Source organism: Psammomys obesus, unplaced genomic scaffold, assembly GCF_907164565.1.
Source record: "Psammomys obesus unplaced genomic scaffold, mPsaObe1.curated_primary_1811, whole genome shotgun sequence".
NCBI lineage: Eukaryota > Metazoa > Chordata > Mammalia > Rodentia > Muridae > Psammomys > Psammomys obesus.
In genome coordinates, this window is record NW_026590681.1 from 2,142,374 (window position 1) to 2,155,696 (window position 13,323).

The 13,323-nt window shown below is 40.3% G+C and overlaps 2 protein-coding genes across 3 annotated transcripts in view; both read left to right on the top strand.

Annotated features, from left to right (window-relative positions):
• Nell1 (neural EGFL like 1) overlaps positions 1-13,323 on the top strand; it is a 950,996-nt gene that overhangs the window by 618,109 nt on the left and 319,564 nt on the right. The gene's annotated exons all lie outside the window — the stretch shown is intronic.
• Positions 5,119-6,285, top strand: LOC129677707 (probable isocitrate dehydrogenase [NAD] gamma 2, mitochondrial). Its single transcript, XM_055608343.1, has one exon. It carries the CDS (start codon positions 5,119-5,121, stop codon positions 6,283-6,285), a length of 1,167 nt encoding a protein of 388 aa, XP_055464318.1.

Sequence of the window (13,323 nt, forward strand, 5' to 3'; positions counted from 1 at the left end):
ACACACACACACACACACACACACACACACACACACACACACACACAGTGTGTGTGAGTTATTATATATATATATGTATATATATATATTAGAAATATATATTTCAAGTCTGCTTAGAATTTAAACTCTTTGAAAGTAGAGGTATTTGTATTTGTTTCATAGCACTTTTACTGTGGTGTTAAGAGATCTGCGTGCTTATCAGTCTGCCATCTGTGTATCTATTTTTATTTTATGTTTCTCTTCTTACTGGAATGCAGGTTCTAAATTGGTTATACAATGTGAAGAGAATACAGTGGGAAGAGGTGGGAGATGGCTAAGTCTGTGAATTGCTTGCTGTGCAAGCGTGAGGAGCTGCACTCAGATCTTTGGCACCATGTAAAGAGCCAGCTATGGCGGTGCATACCTCTAAATCCAGTGGTGGGGAGCCAGAGGGAGTCAAGTGTATTTCTCGTGCTTGCTTCATTGTTCATTTGCTTAAATTGATGAGATTCAGGTTCTTTGAGAAAGTTATCTCTTTTTAGTCTTAAAAATTAAAATGGAGGACTACAGAGGAGTCTTCACAGATAAAGCCTTTGCCAATCAAGAGTAAGGACTGGGTTTTGATCTCTAGCACCCATGTAAATGCTAGGTGGGTTGTGGCAGCTCAAATGCATTTACAGTGCTCTTAAAGTAGGTTAGATTCCTGGGCAAGTTGGCTTAGCCATACTTGCTGTAATAATGAGCTTGACTTCAACCCAACCTTATTGATAAGGTAAGGTACGGAGTGATTGAGGGGACTCTCAGCATTGTCCTTGGGCCTCCACATGCACATACACATAAATACACATGTACCTGTTCACACAGGTGTCACATACATGAGCATGTATGCCCACATAGTGTATACCACACACATCCACGTGCAAAAATATAAATGAGTAAAACATAAGGTAGAGAGTGATCAAAGAAGACAACTAGATCTCTGCCTCCATATGCATGCGTGCACACACACACACACACACACACACACACACACACACAGAAACAGAAGTCAGATGTAGCAGGCCACTTGTCTCTGGAATGCATGTTGTTAACCAGTAATCTGACTTCATTGAGGCTGACAATGAGTCTCTGGTTCCTATTACTGATCATACTTTCCTTTTTCTGGGATTGTGATTTTTCTGGAAGTGTTGACTGTCCTGTCCATGGACATGTCACCTGCCTTAGATAACAATGGCCTTTCTCTACATGTTCAGCATGCCAGAAAATTTCTTCTCGAGCTATACTCTAAGACTTCAAATATTGACAGCCCCTTCATTGTTGTCATCTCTTTGTTATGCTGTCTCTGCACTATTGACCACACTGGCATGACATTATCACTGTGCCACCCACAATCGGCTATGACCCAAGAACACTGCACTTATACGTAAGCTTTAAATTTAAAGCACTTGTGAATGGATTACTTTTCCAGTGATTCAGGCTCATCCCACATTTACTCTCAGAGGTTGCAACATTTATCCACCTGGTTTTCAATACCATATCTTGGATTGTATGTGATGGAGGATTGGCCCTAATTCATTGGCTCATATCTTCTGAAATGTCTATGATCTGTTGTTATTGTAATCATAGCAATTCTTACAATGTTTGGGACAACATGCACAGAACTTGTACACACTCAAGGCAGAAAACAAAAAAAAATCTAGCATAGAAGAACAAGGAGGGCACAAATTCCCACCATTAGCCTAGAAACTCTAGGTAACTGATAGCTACTGAGGGGAAGGCTTAGTTATCTTTAAGACTCAGCCCCTGGTGGGTCTGCATCTTCAGCCCATTCAGGTGGTGCCAAAGGGATTGAATGGCTTTTAAAAATGAGGACACAAAGTTTGATGGTGAATCTGGAAGGAGATAGGGAGGGGTGAAAATGTTCAAACTACAAGGAATAATTTTTTTTAATTACACTTTATTCATCTTGTATCCCCCCATAAGCCCCTCCCTTTTCCCCTCCAGATCCCACCCTTCCTTCCCTTTCTGCATGCATGCCCCTCCCCAAGTCCACTGATAGGGGAGGTCCTCCTCTCCTTCCTTCTGATCTTAGTCTATCAGATCACATCAGGAATGGCTGCATTGTCTTCTTCTGTGGCCTGGTAAGGCTGTTCCCCCCTCAGGGGGAGGTGATCAAAGAGCAGGCCAATCAGATTGTGTCAGAGGGAGTCCCTCTTCCCATTACTATGTAACCCACTTGGACACTGAACTGCCATGGGCTACATCTGTGTATATACTCACTCATATAAACATACAATATAGGATAAACGCACTAAAATTGGTACATCTAAACAAACTAAGCGAAAGTGAGGACCCTAACTAAAATGCTCAATCCCCATCCTGAAAGGCAAAGAGGATGGACATCAGAAGAAGAAGAAAACAGGAAACAACCTAGGAACCTGCCACAGAGGGCCTCTGAAAGCCTCTGCCCTGCAGACTATCAAAGCAGATGCTGAGCCTGATGGCCAACAGGCTCAACTGTCGGGCAGAGTGAATGGAATTTTATGTAAGAAGTGGGAAATAGCAAGAGCTGGAGAGGACAGGAATGAAATTCTTATAGAATTCATAAAGATTTTTAAAAATGTTTTAACAATTCTGATAGGCTATAGTCCATGAACTGTGGATTTATATGTGTACTTGTTTGCTTGATTTTTTACATAGCTAACTAAAAAGAGAAACTAGCATTAACATGTGTATTTACCTGTTTCCTCATAGTAAAGAAACAGGAGTGAGGTTACCCTTAAGACCTTAAGACTTTCATATCAGGAGTAAAACAGTCATTCAGGTGAGAAGCTCAGTAAGTTGTATCCTATAATATTAGCATGATGACTACATGGAAATACAATTTCTGTACATTTTGCTGTTGAGATTATAATTACTTTTTTAGTGTGGGTTACTGCATGCTGCTCTTATTTTACCTGGAGAAACCTGAGCTATATCTTTGATAGATAGTTCAGTATAGATTTAATATTATTAGACGTGCATCTATGTTTTCCCTTTAAATTGATGTGGTTTAAAGCAAATAAATAGATTTCATAATCATTTTGCTAGTACAATTTTGCTTTTCTGTGACTTTTTTTACAAAGTAATTTAGCGACCTTTTGCTTTATTTGGTCTACTATTTTCTGTGTGCACAAACATATACGTATAGGTGTGTACCTACATGAAAATGTCTCCTATGAGCGTCATTTGTCATCTGTAATAGCAAAACCAAAGCTGGAATCTTCTGCTTTAGGCTACTGTTTACACTCCTGTGAAGCTGTCTGATATATTGATGACTCCTAAGTCTATATCATCACCTGTGCTCTCTCATCAGGGGCTTCTGACTTATTTAGTAAGCCACCCACTGAAGGTCATCGTGTCAACATCTTTCAAGTTCCAGAAACATAGCATTCAGTAACTGAAGTCATTTTGATAATATTTCTTCACCCAAGTTACTGGTCTTCCAGTGCTGCTCAGTTTCTCATCAACTGCATTTCTTTCTTCCAGTCTGTTAAATACATTTAGAATGATGCTCAGTGTCCCTGGGTTTAGTCCAGTCTACTCAGTTAAATCTCTCTGGAAGCATTATTTTTTTGTATGTCTGTCCTCACCCCGATGTTGGTGCTCATCCTGTTAGGGTCATTTCTTATCCCAGTGGCTCCCACATTTCAGGATGAAGCAACATTATTAAAGCATGTTTTGCTGTCAGTTTCAGGGAAGTTTGCTCCATAAATATATATAGTTCCAAGGAATTGCCCTTCTTACCAAGTGTTTTTCCTAGAATGTGTCTAAGAGGAAACCCAATTATGATACTGTAACAGTGGATATATGGCATCATATATTTGCAAAAATCTATATCAGGCTTAACATTGGAAGAAGACCCTAAAGCAAACCATAAGTTGTGAGTGTCAAAAGTCATTCATTGTTTATTAAATTTGCCAGTGCTCATTCACTGGTTACTAAACATGCATTATTTGCGGGCAGGATTCTGACCAGGGGGAAATCTGTGCCAATGTCATGACCTATGTATGTGAGTAATGCCACTATCTTTCTCCTAGTTTTTCTGTGACTCTATAATTGTTGAAAAATAAATTCTGAATGAAAAATAATTATGTGTGTAACAGTTATATAATTTCTAGAACACATCATTGCATACCTTTCTTCTCCATTCTCTGGCTCTTATAGTAGTTCACATTTTTTAGATGTTCCTGATCCTCAGGCAAGAGGAAGTTGATGTAGCTGTACTATCTATAACTCTCTACTCAGAGTCACTTATCAGTATTGTAACTAGGGATGAGTTTCTGCACTAATAACTACTGCAAAAAGAAGTTTCTCTGACTAAGATAAAGATCAGTGGCACAAATCTCTGAATTTAAACAGATTTAAAAGACAGTTTGATAATACAACTGTTGAGCAAAACAATAGTAGGTCTCCCCTGGAGCCTGTAAGCTCTCCAGACTCAGGCCTTTGGAAAGAGAGATGGTTTTTTAGGGATATGGCCACTGGTGTGTTGATGGGCTCTGATGGATGGCCTGTCACCATGGGAAGTTCTAATCAGACTCAGCAGGTTAGTGATTGTTTTTGAAAGGACAAAAAATTTGAAGGGAGATGTGTTAGCATTACTGGCAGGAGCTTGAGGCAAGTTGAGGTAGTGGATATGATTAAAATGCAAAGACACATGTATTAAAATTCAAAAGTATGAGACTGACTTGTTGGCTGCTGCACTAAGAGGGGCACAGGAAGACAGAATAGGTTGGGGGGAGCATAGGTTGTGGGGGTGAACAATGAGGAGTGAAGGGAGAAGAAACTTTGGTTGGGGTATAAGATATGAGAGAAGAATAAATATTTTCTTCACCAAAAAATTATTATTCTAAAAAGATCATATTTGCAGGGCATAGCACATATAATGTGATGCATGAATTATTAACCACTCCCAAAACATTTGTAGTTTTTAGACATCTGATATTTCCATATCTAGCATTCTTACTAGAGTAGAATGTCTGTCAAGCAGAATGTAAGGCAGGAGAGAGAATTGTGACTCAAGGAAGAATCATTGTCTCAGAACTCCAAAGGAAGGCAGTTCTCAGAAAGACCAAGCAGACAACCATGAGAGTGAAGATGCTGGCAAGAGCCAGCTCTTCTGTGAAGACAGTTCTCCAACTTACTGTTCTTGGCCATTCTAAGAAAGTTGTATGTGAGCCTGTAACACCCTGGAGAAATGTCTGCTTACATCACACAGTGGTTCCCTCAGCCAAGTATGGTGGTAGACACACAGTGACTATGATTCCTGGAGATGGCATCGGGCCTGAGCTTATGGTTCATGTCAAGAGAATATTCAGAGCAAATTGTGTGCCAGTGGACTTTGAAGAAGCGTGGGTGACCTCCACTTCCAACGAGGAGGCTATCCACAATGCTCTTATGGCCATCCGTCGGAATCGCGTAGCTCTGAAGGGCAACATTGCAACCAATCACTATCTGCCTGCTATTTTCAAATCTCACAACACCACATTTCGTACCGTCCTTGACCTCTATGCCAGTGTCATCCATTTCAAGACCTTTCCTGGTGTGGAGACCCGACACAAGGATGTAGACATCCTCGTTATTCGGGAGAACACAGAGGGCGAGTATACTAACCTGGAGCATGAGAGTGTGACAGGGGTGGTAGAGAGCCTAAAGATCGTGACAAGGGCCAAGTCTCTGCGCATTGCTGAGTATGCCTTCAAGTTGGCTCAGAAGATGGGGCGCAAAAAAGTGACAGCTGTTCACAAAGCCAACATCATGAAACTGGCAGATGGGCTCTTTCTTCAGTGCTGTAAAGATGTGGCAGCTCACTACCCTCATATCACCTTAGAGACTATGATTATAGACAGCACCACAATGAAGTTGGTAACCAACCCCCAGCAGTTTGATGTCATGGTGATGCCCAATCTTTATGGCAGCATTATCTCCAGTATCTGTACAGGGCTGGTTGGAGGGTTAGGACTTGTACCTGGAGCCAACTATGGTGACTTTTATGCAATATTTGAGGTGGGTTCAAAGCAAACAGGGGAAAAGTTAGCTCACAGAAACATCGCTAATCCTGTCGCCATGCTTCTGACCAGCTGTATCATGCTGGAGTACCTCGATCTCCACACCTATGCCAATAACATCCGCGCTGCAATCACGGCATCCTTAAAAGATAAAGCCATCTGCACACCAGACGTGGGGGGTCAAGGTACCACATCAGGTGTTGTAAATTACATCCTGGACTATATGAAATCCCATGCATGCCGTCGCAATCCATGATTCTTCCTGTCCCACACTTGACTCACCACCTTAGAAACTCCATCCAGGATGAAATGAAAATCAACATTGACTCCAATTCCCTGGAAGAGAAGGAGGGATCACTTTTGATTTTTCATTAAATTTAAATACAGTAAATATGGTTTACTTAGCAATATACTTATCACAATATGGACAAACAGAAATTTCTCTGAAAGTCTATTCCAAAGTCCTCACCTCTCTGGGATATTACATACTAAATAAATCAGAACTCTTCATAAAGTTCTGGGGCTTTCTTAGAATCTTAAAAAAAAAAGTATTTTTTCTCTTTATCTGAGGCACTGAAGTTTAGCAATCCAACCTAAAGAGGGTTTTGCTTACCTGTAAAAAATGAGTTAATCAGTGCAATAAAATTTACTACTAAGTATATATGAAGCTGAACTAATGCAGAAGGCTTCATACTCACAATGTCCTCTTATCCATGATGTTACATAAGATATTTGTGTTAGGCATCCCCTGTGCTGTTTTGCTGGTATGTAGGTTCCCTCCTTGACCCCTCATTCACTCCTAGAAAGGCCATGCTTAAACTTTAAAATGTGGCTATCAAACCCCTCCAGTCACAGAGCCGTTCTCTGCTTCATAAACAGAACCTTGGGATGGACACCACAGAGTAAGTTGGAATTTCATGTGATTTATTTGCTAACTATGAAAAATTGCATGCAAAAATCAAAAGCCATGAGCTAACTTAAATATTTGCCATTATTTTTGTTACATTTCATTTACAGGGATTTTTAAAGTTATAGTTGGGTGTAATGCAAACAACAACAAAAAATATTAGTGGTATATGAAAATATTCTTAAGTAGAAAATGTCAAAATGATTACACAAGTTCACAATAATTTTACCAGAAGGAATGGCATGTAGACGGAAGTAAAACTGGGAAAAGCAGAGCCATCGGCACCGTCGTCCTATCTCATCCATCAGCTGTGGATAGTGGCACGCTTCATTATCGCACATTAACGTTCTATATCTGGGACCATGAAAAGGTCCCAGAATGGCTCTCTCACACACCATGTGTGCATGCACGGCTAGGTGAGTTGGATGGATTTTGCTTGAGGAGGAAGTGATAGGCAATCCTACATACAGGAAGTTCCTGAAGAAGGCAAGTGGGGATTTTAAAACACCTGGAGAATATTTTGTTGGTAGCCTGTCTTTTACATGACCCAGACCACACCAGTGGCTTTTTTTTTTTTTTTTTTTTTTTTTTGTGGACAGAGCAAAGATTTATTCTGCTGTCCCCACCTACTATGCCACGGTGGCCAAATTAACTAACCTACTCCCTACTTATGACCCTTTTTCTCAACACTAGCGGTATGTAGGGGTTTATACCAATTTTGAACATGACAAGACCTGGACTCACTTTGACAACAAGGTTTTGGACAGTCCTCTGAGGATCTATCTCAATATTCGTAGCCTTTGGGCATGACAATGATTACTGTATTAATTAGGTAAATTGAGGTAAGAAGACCCACCAGGCAGACAACTAGAAAGAAGAAAATGAACTAAAACTTAGGTAGTCATTATACTCTGCTTCTTGACTGCAGGTACACTGTGACCAGCCACCTCAAGTCCCAGCCACTGTCTCCCCCACCATAATTAGAGGTGGAGTGTAGGCCAAAATAAACCCCTTTCTTCTTTAAGTTGCTTTAGTCAATGTATTTCATCACGGAGACAAGGGAAGTTAGGTAATACTATGGCTTTATTCAAAGCACAGCCAGTTCAATTGCAGACAGATGCCTACACATCAGCTATGTTTACCAGTGGCTGGGATAGTAGTGGTGGTTATGGTGATGTGTTTAAGCTCGAGTTTATCCCTAGGATAAAAATGTTCACCATCTGACTCTACCAAACTCTGGAGGTCACCCTTTACTGTCATTCCCCACTTTCAGCGTTAGGCTCTTCCACTTGAGTATTTCTAGAGCAAGTGGCATGAAGCTGTTCGTCCTTGTTCTCTATAGCTTTACCACAATGACTGGTACCCAGAAGATATACAATACACCTTTTTTTGAATTAATGAAACAGTTGACACTGGATTGCTATTCTTATATATTGAGTGAAATAATAATGGTGCCAATGTCATAGCATTGCTGAAAAGGCAAAGAAAGGGCCACATTTTGGTCATTGCATAACACCAAGGTTTCCAGAATCACCATCTTCATTATTGCCCAGTGCATGCTATGGTACATGAGGACTCTGAAGGGAATCAGGTTCCCACATAAGGTATTGTGCATAGATTAGTATTACTGTAACACATGTTCAACCAGGAGAGCACAGTATCTTCACCAAGTCCCCTGATTCTCTCCCCTTTTTTCATTTTTCTTTTTGCATGTGTATATCTGGTATGCATTTGTGTGTATTATGTTTCTGCACATGTGTGGATGCATGTGTATATGAAAATGCATGTTTATGCATTGGAAGCTTCTCAGTATCTTAATTTAAAGTATCACCTGTTAACTTGTGTCTACATATAGATTATATTGCTTTCTTCTGTTTCCTGTAATCTACCCAATATGTCCTCACTGAACCACAATGAATCATGTCACCTTCTTCAAGACTCCGCATTCAGTGGCTTCCCTTTGTCCTTTAGAGAAAGCCAGCTAAGAACACACAATGCAATATGCCTTAAGCTGTAAGAGTGATGGAGGAATCCATTACTACAGAATCAGGACCCAAGACAGGGGCAGGCTCTTCATTGACACACACTCTAAGTATTTATGGAAGAAAACAGGGAGTGAGTGAGTGAAAGGTTCCAGTCACAGGACAAGTATTGGCAACTAGAAAAACTAATTTATTGCAAACACTCGTGTCTGGCTTTCATCTACAAACCTCTCCAAGATTGCTCTTTTCTAAATATTGCTGGAGCCCACAGGGAGGTGAAACTTGGTGCCTGTTGGGCCAAGTTTGTTCCCTGAGTTTGCTTACTGTGCTTGATCATCTCACCTTTCTGAACTTATTCCATCATCTCATCTTTGTCTTTAGCAGTCACTCTGTTTTGCTTTTATCCCTGGAACATAAGAAATAGCAGCACTCTCTCTGCCTTTCTCTAACTTAGCTCATTCTCTTACCAGGTATTTTGACTTGTGATCTTACACATCACTCATTCAAATACTAGATCACTCAAATACTAGAGTTGACATTCACCTTTAGTCTGCCTCACATAGGAAGTGTGTCAACACTGGATGAGTTCTTTAGTCATTATGATATCTGGTTTATTTTTATTTTTTTAGAGTCAAAGCTGACCTTCATGGTACTAAAGAATTCCTATTTTTTTTTGGGGGGGGGGGATAGGGGACTAGGAATTGTGGAGAGATGGAAGGCTGTAGTTGAGATGTTTTGTATGAGAGGAGAATAAAGAAAACAGGAAAAAATTCGTTCGTTGTCTATTACTAAATGATCCCAGATCTAGTGGTTTAGGACAAATGATTGTATGTCCTCATTCTGTAGGTTAAAGGGAGTGCTGGGAATGGCTGGCACACCCATGACCCATGGATGTTGACAGTAATAGCTACCTGTCAGAACCCTCAGTTTGTTTCCCACATGTAAATCTGAGGTAACTGGGTCTCTTCATGCTATCTTTATAGGACAGCATCTAGGTTCTAAGCTGAAAAACTGAAGCAGTAGATTTCTTAAAGCTTAGACTTGAAAATGTCTCAAGTCTGTTATTTCCACATTCCATTGATAAGAACATACTAGAGATAAAACAGATTTAAGAATAAGGAAATGGAATAGTGCTTCCTCAAGACCCAGCTATACCACTGCTAGGCATATACCCAAAGTTTGCTCAAGTACACAAAAGGGATATTTGCTCAACCATGTTTATAGCAGCTTTATTTGTAATAGCCAGAACCTGGAAACAACCCAGATGTCCATCAATGGAGGAATGGGTAGAGAAATTGTGGTATTTTTACACAATGGAATACTACTCAGCAATCAAAAAGGAGGAAATCATGAAATTTGCAGGCAAATGGTGGGATCTAGAAAAGATCATCCTGAGTGAAATATCCCAGAAGGGGAAAGACAAACACGGTATATACTCACTTATATAGACCTATAAGATATGATAAACATAATGAAATTTGTACACCTAAAAAAAGATAATCAAGAGAGCGGACATGGGGTAAGATTATCAATCCTCGTTTAGAAAGACAGATGGGATGTACATTGAACATATGACAGGAGTCTACTGAGCGCATTTGAAAGACTCTAAGTAGCAGTGTTTTCAAAGCAAAGACTCATGACCAAACCTTTGGCAGAGTATAGGGAATCATAAGAAAGAAGGGGAGTTAGTCTGATGGGGAAAGGATAGGAGCTCCACAAGGACCAAATATATCTGGGCACAGGGTCTTTTCTGAGACTGACATTCAACCAAGGACCATGTATGGATATAACTTAGAACCTCTGCTCAGATGTAGCCTGTGGTAGCTCAGTAACCAATTGGTTTCCCAAAGTAAGGGGAACAAGGACTATTTCTAACAGGAACTCAATGACTGGCTCTTTGGCCTCCCCACCCCTCAAGGGAGGAGCAGTCCTGTTAGGCCACAGAGGAGAGCTTTGCAGCCAGTCCTGAAGATACCTGATAAAACAGGATCAGATGAATGGGGAGGAGGTCCCGCCTATCAGTGGACTTGGAAAGGGACATGGTGGAGATGAGGGAGGGAGGGAGGGAGGGAGGGAGGGAGGGAGGGAGGGAGGGAGGGACTGGGAGGGAATGAGGGATCGGCTGGGATAGAGTTAATAAAATGTAACTGATAAGAAAAAAATAAAATTCAAAAAAAAAAAGAATAAGGAAATGGTTAGAGGGTTAGGGTTAGCCCTAGGATCTGGGGGAGAGTTAAAGCCTTACTTCACAGAGTCCAGGAAAATACAAAGTGATATGTGGCCATATTTGGAAATACACTCTGTTATTATGATCATTTCTTTCCCTGTCTGTGCTGATTGCCAAAAACATTGCTTAGAAAAGTTGCCTTCATAATTTTCCTCTTTCCCCCTCACCTTTTACCTTGCTTTAGGATCTGTGAATTCTGCTTCATTATGTGCGCTGTGTCAACTCTATCCCCCTCATTGTTTTGGTTGCTTTTGCCAACCAAGGATTATTTAAGGAATCCTCTACTAACATCCTAAGTTTGAACACCTTCATCTTACATTTTGTCTTGCAAAAACAACTAATCTATTTGATAATTGTCATAATATATTACATGATCTTTGGAGGTAGGGATATCTCTTGCTGACCTTCTAGTATTGATCAGAACAGTGCTTGCACAGGAGATACCTTAGGTTAAAGGTAATAATTGCAGTTTATGTGATATATTTTGTCTAGTGTGATCCATTCCTTATTCTGCATGCTTTGCATTTATTGTTTACTTAATTCATACATTAACACTAAGAAAATTTCCTGCAGTATTGCAACATGAGTTGAGGCCAGGTAGCCCTAGAATCATCATCTTTGAGCGGTCATAAGCACTTGAGATTGGTGAGCTCTCATTTTTATATGAAGGGGACAATTTTTCTGCCATAGATCCATGTTTCCATGTGGGAACAATTTTATAAGTACATGTAGAATTAAAGACATTTCTAAAGCTGTCTTCTAGAAACTGCAGGGCAGGAAGGCAGAGTGAGTGGCTTGATCCCAAGTACTACAAAACCTGATGAAACATCAGCGCTATCTCAAATCTAAAGGTTCCTATTTCTCTGCAGCTCCTTTTCTTGTATGGCCCACAGGCAAATGAAATGCTGGTGTATTTAAACTTTTACCATCTATCAGGTGTTCTTCTAAGTGTTTCCTGTATGTTAGCAGTACAATTCTCTCTATTATATGATGATGGAATAATGACAAGTTCAGTATCTCACTCAGGGCCAATTGTGTGGTCAGTAGAGAGATAGGATTAAAGCTTAGAGGGCACACCGGTATTTAACTTTCACTACTAACTCTCATCCCTGAAAATTGGAAGCTACTAATGTTATCCAGAAAGAAAAAGAATTTTCAGACATATTAGAACATCCTGCATCCTGAGTTGAGTGGCAATGACATTTCAAAAACATGAGGTTAGGAGTCAATGGAGTGGCTTAGTGGCCGAAGGCATTTATCCTTAAGCCTGGGGACCTGAATTTGAATCCCAGGATCTATACATGGTAGAAGGAGAGAACTGATCCCCACAAATAGTCTTCTGATCCTCATAGGGATGCTATGGTACCAGTTCATGAACATCCTACAATCCCTATGACCTCACCCATACTCATACAGCTTCTCCACCATACAGCCCACATCCACACACATGGCACCTGTCACGCAATAACAACCCCTCTGGCCCCAGCCCACACAAATAAATAATAAACCGTCAAGTTAAGGATATAAATTCTTCCTTTGGAGTAGTAACTGACAAAAAGAGAGCAAACCTAGATTAGAGGTGATATGCTTACTTAGATGAAAGAATTGCAAAGCTGGAAATAGTAGTACAGGCCTGTAATCCCTACAACTTAAAAGAGTAAAAACTAGAAAGAAAGAGAGGGTGTTAGTCCTTAGTCCTAGAAAATAGTCCCAGATCCCATAGATCCAGGTATAATTTTCAGAAATAAAATAATCTAAAATAATAATATGGGGTAGATACCAAAGTGTAATTTTAATAATTAATTAATTAATTAATTTGGTTTTTCTTTTATTATATAAATTCAGGTTTATTAGGGCCAACAGGATGGGGAAGGGGAGGGGTGCATGCTTGTGGGGGAAGGAAGGTGGGAGCAGAGAGAGAAAGCATGGAGGGGCAAAGAGAGAAAAACAGTTATCAATTTTTTTAAGAAAGGGTTTCTCTCTATAGCCTTGGCTGTCCTGAGCTCAAGTTGTAGACCAGGCTGGCCTGGAACTCACAGAGATCCACCTGCCTCTCCCTCCCAGAGTGTGAGGATTATAGGCATGTACCACTGCACCCAGCTAGTAATGTAATTTTAAACTACCACACATCAGAGGAAAAATTTGAAGAAAGTGTCCAGAGTGGGAGTCATCACAGAC

Coding starts and splice junctions, on each gene's coding strand:
- LOC129677707 (XM_055608343.1), top strand. CDS start 5,119: ATGCTGGCAAGAGCCAGCTCTTCTGTGAAGACAGTTCTCCAACTTACT.